At 39.2% G+C, this 19,955-nt stretch overlaps 1 protein-coding gene across 2 annotated transcripts in view; it reads left to right on the top strand.

Annotated features, from left to right (window-relative positions):
* Nucleotides 1-19,955, top strand: part of LOC106875830 (WD repeat domain phosphoinositide-interacting protein 2) — a 133,895-nt gene that overhangs the window by 45,538 nt on the left and 68,402 nt on the right. For both annotated transcript variants that reach the window (XM_052969624.2, XM_089355094.1), the window contains exons 3-6: nt 13,581-13,747; nt 16,553-16,747; nt 17,804-17,896; nt 18,858-18,928. In XM_052969624.2, coding sequence (XP_052825584.1) covers nt 13,581-13,747; nt 16,553-16,747; nt 17,804-17,896; nt 18,858-18,928 — 526 coding nt within the window. The remainder of the gene's footprint in view (nt 1-13,580; nt 13,748-16,552; nt 16,748-17,803; nt 17,897-18,857; nt 18,929-19,955) is intronic.

The raw sequence follows: 19,955 nt of genomic DNA, 5'->3' as shown, positions 1-19,955 counted from the left end.
CCTGCATACACTACATTATTTTATGTGCTACATAATCACTACATTACATAGAAGATAAACCCTAAGTAGGGATGGGGGAACATTAAGCCTCTGGAGGTGTTCATGGTAGAGACATCCGATAGAGGTCAGAGATAGAGACTTCTGGTACAGGTGGTGGTCGTACTGCGAAACAGCAAAAACTCATGCTGCTGGTGTGAGAAAATATTAATGATAATAATGAGATAGAATTGAGCATTTGAATTCTTAACTAGAACTATAGCCAACAGTTTTTGATCAGCCAAACTGTGACAAAATTAGATAAATGAATGATTAAGTGACAATAATAAATGAGTGTGAAAGAGAAGGAGAGAGGGAGAGTTGGATTGAGCAAAGGGAGCTTAAGTTTTTTCTCTAAACATATGGCATGGAAGATGAAACTGTGTTTACATAGATAATGAAATGAAATAATAAAGTAATTATAATTGCAGTGAAAAGAGGTTTTAGACATATGCTAGGTTGGAAAACACCTGGTTTCTACTCCATATGGCAGGGTATTAACATATGAGGTAGGGGAATCTGAATGAGCTAGTTTATATAGGGTAAGGTGAGGGAGCGGAGGTAAAGTGTTGGGAGAAGCAAGTGGTTAATGAAACTGAGAAAGAGAGAAAGAGAGACCAGAGTTAGGCTGGTCGAAGGCGCACATGATGGGCTTCTTTCAATTTCTGTTTAGCAAGTTCACTTACAAGGCTTTGGTCACCTAGGAGTATAGTAAGTGCCAAGGTGTCATGCAGTGGGAGCGAACCCAGAACCATGTGATTGGGATGCCCTTCCTAGTATCAGCCTACTTTACTCTGCAAAGTGGTTGGTATTAGGAAGGGCATCCAGCCATGGAGACTATACCAAAGCAGACATTAGAGAACAATGCTGTTCTCCAACCTGTCAGATCCTTTCAGACCATTCAACCCATGCCAGCATGGAAATCAGACATTAAAAGTTACGAAGATGATGGCAACAAGGATGACTCTCCAGGAGTCGTCACCATTGTTGATAGAAATTAACTTTAAATAATATTGATTAAAATTTCAATTATAGCTGGAGTTAAGTGTAAAAACATCCCATATGGCAGTGCCTCAACATGGCCAGAGTCCTTGAATTGAAACTAGGAAATATATTTATATTTTGTCATTGGTATCAGTATCAAGCAGTGTTTAGGCATAAGCAAACTTTGTCACAAATGTATTTAAACTAACCTAAAATTCACACACACACTCTCTCTCTCTCTCTCTCTCTCTCTCTCTCTCTCACACTCACACATGCACTCTCTCTCTCTCTCTCTCTCTTCTCTCTCTCTCTCTCTCTCTCTCTCTCTCTCTTTCTCTCTCTCTCTCTCTCCCCCTCCCTCTCTCTCTCTCTCTCTCTCTCTCTCTCTCTCTCTCACTCACTCACTCACTCACTCACTCACACACACACACAGTATTAAACAAAGTTCTATTCAGAATTCTTGAGTGGATGTATATTCTAATTTTAAGCCTGATGTTAATGACTTCAGTTGTATACAAACAATAATATAATGAATTGTAAAAGGATTATTAGCTTTGTTTGGATACCAACTTTGGAAATGAACAGATACAAAAAGTACAGAAGGCCAAATATAAAAGATGTACTGTAGGTCTTGTTTTCTGTTTTCTATTTCCTGACAAACACATATAGGTGTAGGTACAGTTATGCGGTAAGAAGTTTGCTTCTCAACCACAGGGTTCTGGGTTCACTCCCGCTGTGTAGCCCTTTGAGCTAGTTTTTTCTACTGTAGCCCCAGTCCAACCAAAGGCTTGTGAGCTAATTTGGTTGACAGAAACTGAAAAAATCCTGTCATATGTGTGTGTGTGTACATTTGTGTTTGCTCCTCACCACCACTTGACAACCGATGCTGGTTTGTTTATGTTCTTGTAACTTAACATTTCAGCATAAGAGACTGATGGAATATGTATCAGACGTAAAAAACAAAGAAGTACAGAGGTCGATTTGTTTGACTACAACTCTTCTAGGTAGTGCCCTAGCATGGCCACAGCCCAATGATTGAAACAAGTAAACAATAAAAGATATTATAACAGGTTGTGTTTGGCTTGTTAGTATTCAAGTGGTGCACACAAAATTCCTCTTGAGAATTAGTTAACAAGATTACATTTCTTGCATAATAGATTAGAGATTTGATGTACCAAGTGTTGAATTTGTAATGATTCAGAGATGACCATTTTCAGAGAAGTGTTATTTATTGTTATTAAAATAAGTTTATTTATACATGTATGCGTGTGTATACACACACATACGTATACATTTCATCTCACATTGTTCTGAGATCACTTTGACATCTGAGGTGTAGCACACTATGCACCTGTATTGTCAATGTGAATTTGATGGATGTGTATGTGTACACACAGAACCACACTAATAGATTTGGAGTGAAATTTAGGATTTCTTAGTTTTCTGTGAATCAATTCTGATAAAACTTTTCCAAGCTGGTTTGCACATTATTGGCACCATCATTGTTATGGTTTCATTATTCTATGTAATGTCCTATCTTTTTTATTTCAGATTCTTCAGTTTTCGGGTGAACCACACTAATAGCTTTTGAATGAAAATAGCCCATCTAGATATTTTTTTATTGCAGGAAAAGAAGGGTAATAACACATTAAGCATACATTGAATATATATTTAACAGAAAACAATAATATTATAACATTTACTGACATAATGAATTATTTAGCCACATGAGCGCCAATTCGACGGATAACTTCAAAAACCCTATTAGTCATGGAATCTGTCAATTCCTTAATAATAGCAGGTTGAACTACCTCTACTGCAGCTTTGATGGTCACCCATAAGACATCTTTTGACGTAAATTGGCATCCATTGGTATAAACATCTTGTTTAATGATGGACCAAAGATTTTCAAGAGGGTTGAGATCCAGAGATGCTAGTGGCCACGCTATCAACCTTTCACCTTGTATGCCATAAGATCTTAGGAATGTTTGAGTGGTCCAAACAGAGTGGGAGGGAGCATTGTCATGCAAGAATATGAGATTCCTTAGAAGTGACAGCAGTATGTCATCTAAGCAGGGATCCGAAACCTCCTTCAGGAGATTGCTGTAGGCGGTTGTGGTCACTTTAACCTCTTCAGCCACCCTGACTGGGCCAATAAGTCTGTCACCAATGATACCAGCCCACAGCATGACTCCTCCATCCTGTTTTTGACATCATAAACATTGGTGACTCTCATCTCCAAAATAGACCCAACCATTTGCCCAATCGTCAGGTTCGTCAAGGGTTGCCCTGGTTTCATCAGTAAACAGAACACCACTCATGCCTAACGTCATGTGCTTTTGGGCCCATTGAAGCCAAAAACTGAAGAATCTGAAATAAAAAAGAAAGGATGTTACACAGAATAATGAAAACATAATAGTGGTGTTGCCATAGTGTGCAAGCCAGCTGGGAAAAGTTTTATCAAAATCAATTCACAGAAAACTGAGAAATCCTAAATTTCACTCCTAAGCTATTAGTGTGGTTCTGGGTATATATATACACATACAAAGATAGATAGATACACACATATATATGTACACACACATTAGGGATAGATGGCCACAGAAATGCAAACCAGTTTAGAAATTGACATTGCCTGTATAGGTGCACTGTGTGTTACACCTCAGATGTCAGAGTGATCGCAGAACAATGTGAGATGAAATGTGTTGCTCAAAAACACAATGTACTGCTTGGTCTGGGAATTGAACCCAATATCTCATGATCGTGTGTGCAACATGCTAACCACTAGGATATGTGCCCTAATTAGGACAATTGACTTTTCAGTCACATATCTAGCAATGAGTTATTGGTCTTAATTGACTAAAGGAAAGCAGAAGATAGATATGGGAATTGTGATATATAAACCTTTTCCTTTTAACATTAAAAACGTAAGTCAAGTGAATATGCTGAAGTTAAGAATTGAAACCTTGTTCATGTTGATTTGAGAGTAAAAAAAAAAAAAAAATTGCTATCCTCTGAGAAATATGGTAAGTGCTAATTCAGCAATATACAAGCTTGTTATGGAAATAGGAAGTTATTAAAACCAAAGCATCGAAAGCAATCATTGATAAAGGTTTATGGATAATCTCAGTTTTCTTGAAAAAATTCCAATCATGTATGTATTGTCTTATGGCAAATTAGAACTGAATCATGTCTGTAATATATAATAAAAAAAAAAAAAAAGAAAAAATTTTGATAGTTAATCTGAAACACACTGATCATGGAATGCTTTCCATCTGCCATTATTGATCTCTTAGATTTTCTATCTTACAGCAGATAGTCTGTTCACCTTTGCACTATCTTCAACAACAGTTGTTGTTGACCTCTCTCTCTCTCTCTCAGAGAGACAGAGAGAGAGAGAGAGATAACGTGTGTGTGTGTATAAGATATGCATTCATACATACATATATGTTCCTGTATGTATTTGGCACATTTTGATTCAGCTACACATTACTTAAAATTACAAGAGTGAAGAACATGTCCACATCACCAGCTGTTCAAATGTGTGTGTGTGTGTGTGGGGGGGGGGGTAGTTGTAGACATTGCTGTGTGGTTAAGAAGCTTGCTTTGCAACCATGTGATTTCAGGTTCAGTTCCACTGCACGGCAACTTTGGCAAAGTCTTCTACTATCACTCCAGGCTGACCAGTGCCTTGTGAGTGAATATGGTAGATGGAAACTGTGTGAAATCTCCTTGTCCATACCCCCTCTTCCAGCTCCTATAGAATACCAACCATTTCACCCCTCTCTCTTGTTACCTCTTCCTCCCTGACACCTGCATCATCTTTGCTGCTTGCTGCTCCTCACTTGTTATAGTTCAATCCCCTCATCCACTAGCAAGAAGTTGACCTCTTACCTCAAAGTTTGTAGTTCTGTGAGTGGCATGGTTGCCTCAGTTGTGCAGGTGGCATGAGAAAATGCACCCACTCCACACTTTAAAGTGCCCTTCCTTACACTAACTACTATGCCAAAAACAGACATTAGACCATGATGCAGTCCTTGGGCACATTACATCCTGTCAAACCAGCCTACCCGTGCCAGTATGGAACATGGACATTTAAGGATGGTGATGATGTGTGTGTGTATGTCTTTGTGTTTGCATCACTACCACCACTTGACAACCAATGTTGGTTTGTTTATGTTCCCATAATTTAACAGTTTAGCAAAAGAGGACCAGACTAGGTAAGTACTGGAGTTGGTTCATTTGACTAAACCCTTCAAGGTGGTGCCCCTGCATGGCTGCAGTCCAATGACTGAAAAAAAAAAAAGTTAAGATATATATGTATGTGTGTGTGTGTTTTTTCAGTGGCATGGAAGATATAGTATAGGCAAACTTTGACCACCACTACATGACTGTGTCCCTTGTTGAAGTGCTGTGTAGTCAGTCAAGGTCTTCATTGATTATTGATGGCTGAAGCTTCTTGTTGCTACAGAGGATAGACCTTTCATTGCTGCAGTGGAGATATCACACACATTTGCCACAATGAAATACCACCATTTCCCTAGCTTCAGGTGCACAGAAGCTGTAGTGTAGGCAGAGTTGTTGTGCTACATCCTGCATGGATGTATCCTCTGTTGAGGTGCTGTATGTTTGAAGTTCTTTTCATCAATCACCAGTAGATGAATATGATAACTTATAATATCTTTTTCTGTTTTCTTCCTTGTTTTTCTCCATTTTTCATCTTCAAATTTGACAGCTAACTGTCATGTGTGTGTGTGTGTGTATATCCACCTGTATATCCATTTTCTCTGCCTACTATTCCTAGGAAGGTTGTGGTGTGGACTCCTCAGGCACCTGCTCCATAGGATCCTATCAGAAGCAATCTCTATAGGGTCCTATCAGAAGCAATACACTTTTTGGCCAGATTCTGAAGCATAAGCAACTGGGACTATGGATATTTCCCAACCATCTCATTTTTGGTCTACCCCTCGGTCTCCTGCTAGATGGCTCAGCTCAAAAACCTGTCTTTCCTGCAACATTCTAATACCATGTTTGTAATACTGGATCTGTGACTTCTCAGCTAAGTAGTAACAGCTCAACCTAAAGAGACTCCCTGATCTCCAAGCTATGCACCATGTTAAGTAATGTTACTCTCGAGATCCCTCAGGAGAACCCCATTCCAGCTGCTTGTATTAGCAATCATACTCTTTCAGTAATTACCCACCATTCATGACCATAAGTGACATAGGCATGGCTGTGTGTTAAACTTGTTTCCCAATGACATAGTTTCAGTTTCAGTCCTCCTGCATGGCAACTAGAGAGTAAGTGTCTTATAGCCATATAGCCCTATGCTGACCAAAGCCTTGTGAGTGGATTTGGTAGAGGGAAATTGAAAGAAGCCCATTGTATGTATGCGTATATATATACATACATACATATATATATATATATATATATATATTGCGATTCATCCCACTCACTCCATCCTGCAAGGAATTTCAAACCCGTGCTGATGTCCACAGCTTTGTGCGCCGCATTAGGTTGGGTGTGCTTTTCCATAACACACCACCCGCACCCAACGAGGACTGCTTCACTGACCTGGGCCGACGACCATCACAGTGGACGTCTGCTCCTGGCCAGTTCCAAGCAGTTGATCTTTTCGCGGGCGCCTGCCAACGCGCTGTGGGCCGGTTTAACTTTTCCAGGCGTCCCTCTCGACTCAACATCTCCCCAGCCGAACTCTCGGCCCTTCGATCCCTCCGACGCCGCACGGACATCATCATAAAACCGGCTGATAAGGGTGGAGCCGTGGTGGTATGGCGCGCGGACCTCTACAAGGCCGAAGCTCTCCGTCAACTTCGAGATACCTCATTCTACCGCCCTCTGCCCTCCGACCCCACGCCCAGCTACCAAGAGACTGTGTCCTCCGCTATCCATGACCTCATCCTCTCCTCTCGTCTCCCCGCCACCGCCTCCAACATTATTGTTCGCACCCCACGCACCCCCACCATTTACTTCCTCCCCAAGATCCATAAACCGAACAACCCTGGCCGCCCCATCGTCTCTGCCTGCAACTGCCCCACCGAGCTTATCTCAAAATACCTAGACCGTGTCCTCGCCCCCCTAGTGGCTTCTCTCCCTTCCCACATTCATGACACTAACCACACGCTTCGTCTATTCAACTCTTTCTCTTTCCCTCCCGGCCCTTCTAAGCTTCTCTTCACTCTAGACATCCAGAGCCTCTATACGGTGATCCCCCACGACGAGGGGCTGCGTGCCCTGAAGTTTTTCCTAGACCAACGCCCCAACCCACAACCCGACACCTCCACACTCATTCGTCTGGCCGAACTTGTCCTATCTCTCAACTGCTTCTCGTTCGCGGGAGATATCTACCAGCAGGTCTCGGGAGTGGCCATGGGGACGAGAATGGGCCCCAACTACGCAAACCTCTTCGTTGGTTATGTTGAGGCCCAAATATTCTCCAGTTTCACTGGTCCTACTCCCGAACTATACGGTTGGTATATCGACGACTGTATCGGTGCCACCTCACTCTCCCGCGAACATCTTGACTCGTTCCTCTCTTTCGTTCAATCTTTCCATCCTGCCCTCCACTTCTCCTGTACTATCTCTGACACCTCTGTCCCGTTTCTCGACATTTCGGTCAGCATCCTCCACTCTGCCCTTAGCACCTCCATCCACTACAAACACACAGACTCACATTCCTATCTCAACTTCGCCTCCTCCCACCCTAGACACACAAAACTTTCCATCCCCTATTCCCAATTCCTTCGTCTACGCAGACTTTGTAGCGACAGCCATGACTTTGAGACTCAATCTCAACTCATGGCTCACCACTTTAGCTTGCGTGGATATCCACTCACCACCATCCACACCGCCCTTGCCAGAGCACGTTCTGTGGACCGTGCATCTGCTCTCTCCCCCCGAACCCGCCCTGCCGTTTCCCGCCTCCCTTTTCCCCTCACCTACCATCCCACCACCCTACCCCTCCAACGCTCCATTCTCCGAGCTTTTCGGCGCCTCCAGTCCGACCCCTCCACCTCCCACATCTTCCCTAATTGACCCCTCCCCTCCTTCAAACGAGCCCACAACCTACGGGACCTCTTGGTCCACAGCTTCTTCCCCAACCCAACCTCCCAACCTGGCTCGTTCCCCTGCTCCCGCCCACGCCGCCGCACTTGCCCTTACCTCTCCAATACCACCCTCCTCACCAGCACCCATCACCGACCCTATTGCATCACCGACTCCTTCACCTGCACTTCTACCAACATCTCCTGCTCTCTCTGCCATTCTCTGTACATCGGACAAACGGGGCGCCGCCTGGCCGACCGATTCGCGGAACACCTCCGAGACATCAACGTTGGCAATGACACCCCGGTCTCACGCCACTTCCGTTCTGCCGGCCACTCCTTGCAGCAACACCTGTCCGTGTTTGGATTGTCCATGCGCAGGGGCCATCTGGACTCCCGTTTGCGCCGTGAACAGGGATTAATCTTCTCTCTTCGCTCCTTTGCGCCACATGGGCTCAACTCCCCTCCCTCTTCATCTAACCCCCTCCTCCTGCCTCTCTCCCCCACCCTCCCTCCTACCACCCATCTCTCCCCCTCCCCTCCAGCTCCAACTCCTACTTCTTTGTAAGTCTCCACCTCTCTTCACTCCTACTTCTATTCACTCCTACTTCTCTTCCTACTTCTCTTCCTACTTCTCTTCATTCCCACTTCTCTTCACTCCTACTTCTCTTCACTCCTACTTCTCTTCACTCCTACTTCTCTTCACTCCCACTTCTCTTCACCCCTACTATTTCTCTCCTCTCTCTTACTCTCTCTCACTCTCTTCTCTCGTACTCCCCCCTCTCTCACTCTTACTCTCTTACTCTCTCACCCTTACTCTCTCACCCTTACTCTCTCACTCTCTTTCTCTTCCTCTCTTTCTCCCCCCATACCTACCTTCCCCCTCTCTCACATCCACCTTCCCTCTCTTATACCCACCCTCTCTCCTCTCGTCCTCTCTTTCTCTCCCCTCCCATACCCACCTTCCCCCTCTCTTACATCCACCTTCCCCTCCCCCCTTCATCGTCAACATCCCCTCATAAGCTCATCTCACCACACCCCAACACACTCCTACTCTACCTTCCCATTCCACCCCATCCAATTCCTTACACCCACCACCCACCACCTACCCACATACCCCACCCCTACCCACATACCCCTACCTCTACCCCACCCTCAGCCTAACCCACACTCCACCCATGCCTTCCCCACCTCCCAACACATATCACATCATACCAATACCCTCGCATCACACCACGCACACACTACAACTGACCAACTCCTTTCTCCCCTCCCCATTTTCACACTACATACGTCAAGATCACCAGCATTCTATCTCCCACACACAGCCCCTCGTTCTTCGATCACCGTTTGTTATCTCCCCCTTTTCTTAGCTCTCCTGAAAAAAGAATTTCTAACTTCCGGTCAGCCATTGTTATGATCAGCCATTATTATGATTGACCGTTGACTGAACACTATTCAATTTTTTTTCTCCGTGTTTTTCTCCTTGTCTCCGTATTCTTTCTGTTGAAGAGCGTAGCTCGAAACGTCAAAGACTTTCCGTATTCCCGAGCGTCATACTAATACATCCTTTTGTTATTTACACCACCTGTCCTCGTCTGTTGTTGTTTTTTCGTACATTCTCCCATATATATATATATATATATATATATATATATAAAAAGTCAAGGTAGAAAATTCTTAAATAATTTTATAAAAGACTTTTCAATACAGGTTTCATTCATTGAGACTTTTTCAACTGTAAATATGGAAAACAATTAAATTTTGGAAAAATTAAAAGAAAAGTTTTTAAAATAATATTTGCATAGGTGCAGGAGTGGCTGTGTGGTAAGTAGCTTGCTTACCAACCACATGGTTCTGGGTTCATTCCCACTGCGTGGCACCTTGGGCTAATATCTTCTACTATAGCCTCAGGCCGACCAAAGCCTTGTGAGTGGATTTGGTAGACGGAAGCTGAAAGAAGCCCGTCGTATATATGTATATATACATATATATATGTATGTATGTGTGTGTATATGTTTGTGTGTCTGTGTTTGTCCCCCAACATCGCTTGACAACCGATGGTGGTGTGTTCACGTTCACGTAACTTAGCATTTCAGCAAAAGAGACCGATAGAATAAGTACTAGGCTTCCAAAGAATAAGTCCTGGGGTCGATTTGCTCGACTAAAGGCAGTGCTCCATCATGGCCACAGTCAAATGACTGAAACAAGTAAAGAGAGTATTCAAATACAAGGGGCACTTTCCTTGTTTCTGCCTGTCTCTGCCTCTCTTGTTTACTCTTGTGGGTTCGAGGTCTTGTGAATTTTTGGCAGAGAAGAAGAAAAAGAGGAGGAGTAAAAGGCATAATAATAATAGTAATAATAATAATAATAATAATAATAATAATAATGCAAGAGTGCCATGATAGTAGTAGGATGTTAAATGGTCAATCACTACTACCATCCACAAGTCACTTTCAGGGCACTTGACCACTTAATCCTACTTCTATCATAGCACTCCCGCATCCTCCTCCTCCTTCTTCTCTGCCAAGAATTCACAAGAGTAAACAAGAGAGACAGACAGGCAGAAACAATGAAAATGCCCCTTGTATTTGAATACTATGCAAATATTCTTTTAAAAAACTTTTCTTTTAATTTTTCCAAAATTTAATTGTTTCCATACTTACAGTTGGAAAAGTCTCAATGGCTGAAAGCGGTAATGAAATGTTTTTTATAAAATTATTTTAGCATTTTCTACCTTGACTTTTTTCCCATATATATCAACTCATGTGTTCCTTCTCAACCTTCTACACACACACACACACATACATATATATATATATATATATATATATATATATATATATATATATATATATTTAGTGCGTGTTTGCCCTCCCACCATCACATGACAACCAGTGTTGGTTTGTTTATGTCCTTGTAACTTAGTGGTTCAGTAAAAAGAGACCAATAGAATACCCTTCAAGGTAGTGCCCTAGTATGGCTACAAGCCAATGACTGAAACAAGTAAAAGATAAAGGTGTGTGTGGAGGGACTGTATGTGTGTGTATGCATAATATGTATATATGTCTCTGTGTATGTGTATCTATATACTAAAACTCAAAGTTTGCCTGTTTTCCTGCCATTTGATTAAGATGATAAAGATTACAAATAAAATAGTCATTTCCCCCTTTAAGAAAAAAGAAATGAAATTGAAAATGTTGACACTTCAAAGAGTCATCACAGCTATCCACCATCTGTCTTTTTCCCTATTTTCTTTTTCTCCCCTTATTTATACAACTTATATAATCATTTATACAACTTTGGCATGCTGTAGACTGAAAGATGGAAATTCTTCCTATATTTTTTGAATCACAGGTACTTGATTTTTTTTTTCTTACAGGGGAAAATTACTATTTTATTTAAGATAAAAATATTGATCTTTATCATCTTGACCAAAAGGCAGAAAAACAGAGTGACTATCTCTTTATAGATGAAGTTCAGTTGCAATGAGAGGAGTTGAATCTCATAAGAATGGAAAAACAAACAACAACAAATGGGTTGTACCTTATAATGCAACTCTTTTAAGAGCATTCAAATGCCACTGCAATGTTGAAATCATTGCCTCAGTGAGGTAAATTAAATACGTCATCAAGTACATGCTGAAAGGAAATGGCCAAGCTGCTGTTCAAATAAACAATGATAATGAAATTAGTTCATATCTAATGGGTAGGTATATTGGACCATCTGAAACAGTTTGCATCCATTTTAGGATCTTCAATTCATGAAAGAACACCTGCAATAGTAAGATTGCAAGGTCATCTATCTGATGAACAAAGAATATTGCTAAGAAATAATGAGGTTTAGATATGGCTGTCAATGAATGACATATAAGAACAACATCGACAGAATTCTTTTCATTGTGCATCAATGATGACTTTGCAAAAACATTATTTTATGCTGAAGTACCCATGTATTTCAACTTGAACAGTAGTAACAAAGAAAGGCAAAGAAGAAAGCGAGAAAAAATAATTGAAGGCCATTTGAACGTTTTCAAAGAAGAAACACTTGGCTGTGTTTGTGTTGTCACACCGAAGGCAGAAGAACTGTATTATTTAAGAATTTTATTGCATGAAGTTCATAATAGTATTTTTCCTTTCCTGCCATGCATCGACATTTTCAACTTGGTGTGGTTGTGACCCAACGGATCATGGCAAATATGTCTAGTATATCATATGTATGTAAATACCTAGGTGTAGGCATGGTGTGTTGTTGAGAAATTAACTTCATAACCACATGGTTTTGGTTTCAGTTCCACTGCATAGCACCTTTGGGCAAGCATCCACTACTGTAGCCCTAGGCCAACTGAAGCCTTGTGAGCAAATTTGGAAGACAGAAACTGAAAAAAGCCCGTTGTATGTGTTAGTGTATGTATATTTGTCTCCTGTCATGACAGTGCATGCTAGTTGTAAATGCGTGTCACTATCATAGAGGTAGTATCATTCGTTTCTAATATTCTGCGAAAAACATGTCTGGAGGCATGGCTGTGTAGTAAGAAGCTTGCTTCTCAATCAGATGATGTAAGGTTCAGTCCCACTACATGGCACCTTGGGCTAGTGTCTTCTATTATGCCCTTGGACATAATAGAAGAAGACACTAAGTAGATTTGGTAAACAGAAATTGAAGAAGTCCATTGGATGTGTGTGTGTGTGTCTTTGTGTCTATGTTTGTCGCCACCACCACTACTGACAACCATTGCTGGTATGTTTACATTCCCATAACTTAACAGTTTGTTAAATGAGACTGATAGAATATGTACCAGGCTTTAAAAAAATTAAGTATTGGGGCTGATACATTCACCTAAAAAAAATTTCTTCCAAGATGGCCACAGTCTAATGACTGAAACAAGTAAAAGATAAAAAATATGAGGAAATTTTACTTTGCATGTAAACAGGTGAATGTTGGTGACAGGGAGAGCATTTGGTCATAGAAAATCTGCCTCAATTAATTTTGTCTGATCCATGCAAGCATTAAAAGTGAACATGAAAATGATGATTATGGTGATGATGAACTCACTATTATTAAAGCTGCCATTTGTCCCACAATTCTCAGCTTTTTATTTATTTATTGCTTCTGTAGCTTGTCTTGCAAAATGTTATTGATTTAGATGAACACACATGCATAAACACAGACACACACATATCTATGTATGTGGATACTCATCTATTTGCATGCATTTTGTTACATCTAACCAATGCATTCATATATACATAAATGCAAAAAAAATGGGACAGAATAAAAAAGAATTCACTCACAACATAATTCAATTCTCCAGAGAAAATTTTGTATATATGTCTGAAGTATATTGAATTTATTATTTCAGTCTTTCAGTAATAATTGAAATCCTGTCTAAAGTATGTTGAAATAATTTTTCTTTTTCATTTCTGTCCATCAGTCTTATTGAAATTCATGTCCTCATTTATTTATGTTTTTGGGGGATTCCTTTTCTTTCAGTGAATGAAGATATTTGTATAGTGGAACGTCTGTTCTCCAGCAGCTTAGTTGCCATTGTCAGCTTACAGTCTCCACGGAAACTGAAAGTATGTCACTTCAAAAAAAGTGCAGAAATTTGCAATTACAGTTATTCCAGCTCTATTTTGGCAGTTTGCCTAAACCGGCATGTAAGTATTGCATTAGTCGCTTGTTGATTTCCACGTTCCTGATGAAAGGCTGTTGATTTATTTATTGAGATTGGCATTCTGCACCTAGTCATACTTGCGTAGATATGCTGCATGGTTAACAAGTTCATTTTCCTTCCAACCCTAAACCACCGTGTGGCTCTTTGGGCAAGTGTCTTCTACTGTAGTTCTGATCAAACTAAAGCCATATGAGTGAATTTGGTGAACAGAGATTGAAAGAAGCCCATTTCATGGTTAAAAAGTTTGTTTCCTAACTACAGGATTTGGGGTTCAGTCTCTCTGTGTAGTACCTCAGGCAAATGCCTTCTGTAAAACTGAGCTGACCAAACAAAGCTTTGAAAGTGAATTTGGTAGATGGAATTTGAGAGAAACTTATTGTGTAAATATATCTATACACATACATGTTTTTGTGTGTGTGTGTTTGTGCTTGTGCTTCTTTAGTTTAACATTGTGTGAAAGCTGGAAACAAGAGTCACCAACATACAAGTGGTGTCATTTGTTTCCCATCTTATGTGAAAATATGTCTGACCATGGGAAAATATTTCTTTGCTTGGAAACAAGTGCAGGTTGGTAACAGGAAGTGCGTCTGGCCACAGAAAATCTACCTCAACAGATTCCATTTGACCCATGCAAGCATGGAAAATTGGTCATGAAAACAATAACGATATGCGTGCGTGTGTTTGTTTACATTTGCTCTCTGTGAAAGTTGTAAGCAGTGTTGTTACCACTTCTCTTCCTTCACACCTTCAAAGATATATGAAATAAAAGATCCTTTACTTGAAAAACTGATAAGGGTCAAATCAATAACAGGAAGAGCATCCAGCTATAAAACAATGCCTTAGTAATATATTAATCCAACCCATGCAAGCATAGAAAAATAGGTGTAAAAACAGTTGATAAAAATATAACAGTTGTTCAGTTGTGAAATATTATTATTAAGGGCACTGGAATGGTAGAATCAGCAGAATGTCAGACAAAATACCTTGTGATAATATTTAGCCACATCTCTTTTTACATTCTAACTTCAAATCCTGTTGAGACTGAGTTTACATTTATCCCTCCTGGGATTAAAATAAATATCAGTGAAGTATTGTGGGCAGCTTAGGGAGGGGATTAAGTTGATTACATTGAACCCAGTGCATGACTGGTACTTATTTAATCGATTCCGAAAGGATGACAGGCAAAGTCGATCTAGGCAGAATTTGAACTCAGAACGTAATGGCAGACAAAATACCACTAAGCATTTTGCCCGGCATGCTAACGTTCCTGCCAGCTAACCGCCTTAGGGTTCGATATAATTGACTGTTCCCTCCACCAAATATTTCAGTCCTGTGCCAGCGTTAGAAGTTATTATTAATATTAAGGCACTAAGTTGGTAGAATCGTTAATGCATCAAGCAAAAATGCTTAGAAGCATTTCTTCTGGCTCTTTATGTTCTGAGTTCAATTCCCATGGAGGCCAACTTTACCTTTCATTCTTTTGGGGTTGATAAAATAAAGTACCAGTCAAGTACTGGGATCAATGCAATCAACTAACTCCCTCTCGCTAAAATTGCTGGTTGTGTGCCAAAATTTCTAACCATTATTATTATCATTGTTATTTGCAGCGTCTTGCTTGAATCAAACTTGAACATATGAACAGAATAGATGGATGGCCCAGTGGGTTGGAAATCTAAGGTTGTGTGTGTGTGTGTGTGTGCACGTGTAATAGAGAGAATAAGCAATGCATATAGTTTTATATGCATCATGTCACCTAGATGTCAAGAATATAAGGTATAGAAGGAAATGTTGCTGGCAATAGATCCATGTTCTAGAAGAGATATGTTTCATTTGCTTTGTGGCTTCAAGCTAGAATTAAGCACTAGTCTTTATGCTCTATTTATGGGCTGTTGAAGGCATTTCCCTTACATTATATGAATCAAAGGTTGTTTTTGGTATATGTAACTGATCAGATGTAGCTTTCATTGGCAATTTTAGTTTCCTGTCTTTTTTGTTTTCAGTGATAATGTAATTATGATGAGACATAGAGCTGATAAAATTGTAGAACTGTTAGTATATATATGATAGGTGTACTAGTATAATATCATTGGCATGGCTGTATGGTTGTTTGCTTCCCACCCATATAATCTTGGGTTTAGTCCCATATGGCACCTGGTGCAAATGTCTTCTACTATAGTCCTGAGCCAACTAAAGCTTTGTGAGTAGACTTGGTAGACAGAAATTGAAATACTTCTGTCATGTGTGTTTGTGCTCACATTTGTCTTGATATCACATGATGGTTATAAATGACCATCGCTTTCCTATAAACAATGTCTTTGTTTCTAGTCTTCTGTAAAAATTATGTGGAGAACATTACCTTGTTTGGAAACAGGTGAGGGTTGACAACAAGCAGGCTATTCTTCCATAGAAAATCTGTCTCAACAAATTTCAAGCAATTCATGCAAGCATGGAAAAGTGGACATTAAATTATATTAATGTTTAATTAGTACTTCGTAAATGTTTAACGTATGCTTTGTATAGGAAGTTACTTGGATGTAGGCCTCTTCTACATGGAAAGAGTATAATCAATAAATTGGAATTAACAAATGAACCAAAGTATAAGCTCTATGAGGTAGCTTACAGAAGTATCTTAATTGTAGCAAAGACTCTTAATAACCATGCTGGGAAAGATGTGGATGTTGAGCATCTCCATACACAACTGTTGCACATAGAAGTGAAATTTATTATTAATAATAATAATAATAATAAATTTATTTATTATTCTGTATTTTCTTTTCAAATATTTCAGCGCTTGATAGTATGCTTGGAAGAAAGTCTGTACATTCACAACATTCGCGATATGAAAGTATTGCATACAATCCGAGATACACCACCCAATCCACAGGGCCTCTGTGTCTTCTCTTCCAGTAATGATAACTGCTTCCTTGCATACCCAGGCAGTAACCAGATTGGAGAGGTGCAGATCTTTGACACAATGACCTTGGTAAGGAAAAAATTAAAATTATTTCCAACTTATATATGCCTATCTTTAGAAACTAAACTTTATGTTTAGAGTAGTTTAACCCTTTTGTTACCATAATTTCATTGAAATCTACTGCTTCTATTTCATTTAATTTGAATTTAAATTGATGAAGCAATTTGTAAAATAAGTTCTTCATCATCAAGCTGAAGTTTTGGACAAATTGATGTAAGGTTTAAATGGCTTAAACAGAAAATTTTATCATAAAACCAGGAGCGGTCTCAGGTAGTTTGGTTTCAAAAGGATTAATGCTAGCTCACTGTAGTTGAACCTCAGCTGTGGTGTACAGTTGTAGAGGGGACAGGATTCAAGTATTCAGAATTAGCATAAAGCCTCTTTTCGCTTGTGCCAGTATCACAAAACAAAAAGTATCCAGTAATAATTGTAAAGCAGTTGGCATTAAAAAGGGTATCCAACATTAGATGTCATGCTAATGCAGGCATTGGACCATGATGTAGTCCTTGAGCCAATCAGATATTGTCAAACTGTCCAACCCATACCAGCTTGGAACATGGACATTAGATGATGATGATGAATGTCCATTTCACACTAAGGTGTGAAAGACTGTTATGAAAGGCAATAACAATGCATATAAATATTTAGCAAAAAACAAAATATCTATATAATACTGATGAATGTCAATAACAGTATGCTAAATCCTTTAACTCCTTAGCATTTAATTTGGTCATATCCAGTCCAAATACTCTACCTGTTTTAATGTTAAAATTGACCAGATCCAACCTATCATACCTACCCTATAATGTCATTCTAAAAATATGCAAACACAGCACTGCCATTTTGAAGCTACAAGATAATGCATGATTAATTGAAAACAATTTGAATAAATAAACAATAAATTTGACAAAGAAATCTGAATACTAAAGGGTTAATTAATTTAGGTGTATAATTAGTTTAGAATTTTATCAGGCATACAATAATAAAATTTTTTGTAGATTTGTTACTGTTTAACTCACTTTTCTTTAAAGATGGCCTGCTTATTTTTTTAATTATTTTTTTCAGCGTGCTTTAACAATGATCCCAGCACATGATAATCCCTTGGCAGCTTTAGTATTTAATCCACAAGGGACAAAACTGGCTACTGCTTCTGAGAAGGTTTGTTAAACTCATTTAACTCTTAAAGTCCTGTGGTGCTTTCTTTATATAAATCTCCTGATCCTGTTATATGAAACAGAGAGTTTGATGAAATGCAGTTGTCCTAGTATAAAAATATAAACTAATGCATGAATCTTGGATGAGAGTAATGGGTGCTTTTTACATGCTGTCAGCATGTGTTCCATTTACATGACACTGCCAACAGCCACAACTATGATTTTACTGAGTCTTCTCAAGCACAGCATGTCGTCAAAGGTCTGTCATTTGTCATCACCTCCATTAGGTCCAACATTCGAATATCGTGCTTCACCACCTCATTCCATGTCTTCCTGGGTCTACCTCTTCCACTGGATCCCTCCACAGTTAGAGATCAGCACTTCTTTACATAGCTGTCCTCGTCTATATGCATCACATGACCATACCAGCACATTCGTCTCTCTTGTACCTCATGTCTGATGTCTCATATGCCCAGTTTTTCTCTCAGGACATTTACACTCTGTCGTACATGCACACTGACATTGCACATCCAGTGAAGCATACTAGCTTCATTTCTTTCTAGCCTTATGTCCTCTGTGATTACAGCCCATGTTTCAACGCCATGGTGCATAGCTGTTCATACACAGGCATCATACAGTCTGCCTTTCATTCTGACGTAGAGGTCCTTTGTTATCAACAGAGGTAGAAGCTCTCTGAACTTTGCCCAGCCTATTCTTATTCTGGCAGCTCTCAGCATCTACCTCCACTGCTGACCTGGTCACCTAGATAACAGAAACTTGTATGTATGTATGTATGTATGTATGTATGTATGCATGCATATGTATTATATTATATTGATAAGTGTCAATGCACAAAACTTTTGATCCTTGAGTAATTCTGTAAGTTCTATTTATTAATAATGAGAAATACTCATGCTTTGAGTCCTAAATATATATATACATATTTCTTTACTTCTTTCCATTAGGGTACTGTTATTCGTGTATTTTCTGTTCCTGATGGTCAAAAATTATTTGAATTCCGGAGAGGAGTTAAACGGTAAGCAATATCAGATTTTCATATTGTAATGTCTTGAAGCTCCCATCTCAGTATTTAACAATTAATTAACTCTAAGCTAGTAAGTACATATTTTGTTAGCATTTTACTACTTACCTAGTAGTACAAAACTGTAAGACTTTTGAAAGTAATTATTATTTAAACTCTATTATTTCTCCAAACCTTTTGTGAGACTACATTTCTAATGAGTAGTTTACTTGTGCTTCAATTAATTTTTACTCTAATCAAGATTTTTAAGAAGTTTTAGGAAAATATTTTTTGTTTATATATTAGTGTTTAATATGTATCATGTTGACCAACTGAAATTTTTTTTTCATTAATGCAAAATTTTGAATGATATTAATTTAAATGCAAACACTTTTGTACTGGTGATCTCAGGTAATTTGGTATTCAAAAGATTAAAAGGATTATATTTTTAATTAACAAAAATTAAAGAATAAAATCTATATAATTAAAATTTAAATGAAAGTTGATGTCATTAAAAATCACTCTTCCCCATTTTCAGAGTTTCCCCAAATGTCATATGGGAAAATTGACCACAATTAAAAAAAAATAATATCAACCTCTTTTTTACCATACTTTTGCTAAAATGCATGGCACCTTGGGCAAGTGTCCTTCTACTATAGCTTTATGCCAACAAAGCCTTGTGAGTGGACTTAGTAGATGGAAACTGAAAGAAGCCTGTCATGTATACACACACACACACACACACACACACACACACACACACACATAATATATATATATATATATATATATATATATATCTGTGTGTGCATGTCCACCCACCACTTGACAACCAGTGTTGGGATATTTATGTCCCTGTAACTTAGCAGTTCAGGGCAAAAAGAGACCAATAGAAGTACCAGGCTTATTAAAAGTAGTGGGTCAATTAGTTTGACCAAAATTCCTTAAGGCAGTGCACCAGCATGGTCACAGTGTCTAATGACTGAAACAAGATAGAAGAAAGACAGTGATGAGATGCCTAGGTGGACCCTCAAGTTACTAG

Source organism: Octopus bimaculoides, chromosome 7 (assembly GCF_046866305.1).
Source record: "Octopus bimaculoides isolate indiv1 chromosome 7, ASM4686630v1, whole genome shotgun sequence".
NCBI lineage: Eukaryota > Metazoa > Mollusca > Cephalopoda > Octopoda > Octopodidae > Octopus > Octopus bimaculoides.
This window is presented reverse-complemented; position numbering and strand designations above follow the sequence as displayed.